The sequence below is a fragment of the Panthera leo genome, chromosome C2 (genome assembly GCF_018350215.1).
Source record: "Panthera leo isolate Ple1 chromosome C2, P.leo_Ple1_pat1.1, whole genome shotgun sequence".
Classification (NCBI taxonomy): Eukaryota; Metazoa; Chordata; class Mammalia; order Carnivora; family Felidae; genus Panthera; species Panthera leo.
In genome coordinates, this window is record NC_056687.1 from 104,085,568 (window position 1) to 104,086,660 (window position 1,093).

Below are 1,093 nucleotides of genomic sequence, written 5' to 3' on the forward strand. Positions count from 1 at the left end.
TAAACTTTGTTCTAGTAGTCATATAAAAATAATAAAACAATAATTTATTTGGTCCCAAACATGATTATTATGATTCATCCAACATGCACAAAATTATAAAATTTTCATTCTCAATTTATCATTAACCACAAAGTTTACTAACGTGCCTGGCCAAAAATAATATTTGCTAAGTTGGTTAGCTGAATTTAGGTGAAATAACATATCTTAGGAAAAGTTTGCTAACTCAGCAACTTGCTTTTCTCACTTGGCATTGAAAAAGAAAATTACCCTTTCAACTTCACCACTAACTCTTTCGTTGTTTGGACCTCAGTTCTGCTTGAAGAATGCCAAGGTGTCTCCTCTTGATTTCATGTGGCTTTTCACAAATCCGGTCAGTTTCCTGAACCCCTCCATCAGCCCGTCCCCACTGATGGCACAGCAGGGCTGCACATACCAGTTCCTGTCACTGCACAGCTTCTTCACTCTGAATATTCTAGTGATGTCCTCAGCAGACAGAGCTCCAGGCACATCTTGTTTGTTGGCTAATAGGACAATAGGCACATTTTTAATGTGCTCATTCTTCAAAATGTGCTTCAGCTCTCTCCTGGAGTCTTCCAGCCGCTGTTTGTCTGTACTATCCACAACATACATCAGCCCATCGGTGTTCTCACAGTAGTGCTCCCACACGGTTCTCATTTTCTCCTGTCCTCCAATATCCCAGACCGTGAGCGAAAGACTCTTTTCCAACTCGATCATCTCCACGTTGAAACCTATTGTTGGGATGGTCGTGATATCCTTAGCAAGCTTCAATTTGTAAAGGAGGGTAGACTTCCCAGCTGAGTCAAGTCCCAGAAGAAGAATCCGGGCTTGCTTGGTTTGTGGGTTTTTAGAACTCAGTAGACCCATCTTAGAGTTTTTTTCTCTCTTCAAAGACCTTTTTCTTTTGGCCAAGGACAGTGTTTATTCTCCAGGTCTCGCATGAAAATAATAGGAGGAAAGAAGATAGCAAATGCTTCATGTTATATTTTAAGACTGGGAATTTGTGTGCATTTATGTTGCAGCTTATCAACTTGACTATAGGCAAACAGAGTTTATTTGCAGTCCCAGCCAATCC

At 40.5% G+C, this 1,093-nt stretch overlaps 1 protein-coding gene across 1 annotated transcript; it reads right to left on the reverse strand.

Annotated features, from left to right (window-relative positions):
* Window positions 1-306: 306 nt before the first annotated feature.
* Window positions 307-885, reverse strand: ARL14 (ADP ribosylation factor like GTPase 14). Its single transcript, XM_042903677.1, has one exon. The coding sequence runs from the start codon at window positions 883-885 to the stop codon at window positions 307-309; it is 579 nt and encodes a 192-aa protein (XP_042759611.1).
* Window positions 886-1,093: the final 208 nt, after the last annotated feature.

Coding starts and splice junctions, on each gene's coding strand:
- ARL14 (XM_042903677.1), bottom strand. CDS start 885: ATGGGTCTACTGAGTTCTAAAAACCCACAAACCAAGCAAGCCCGGATT.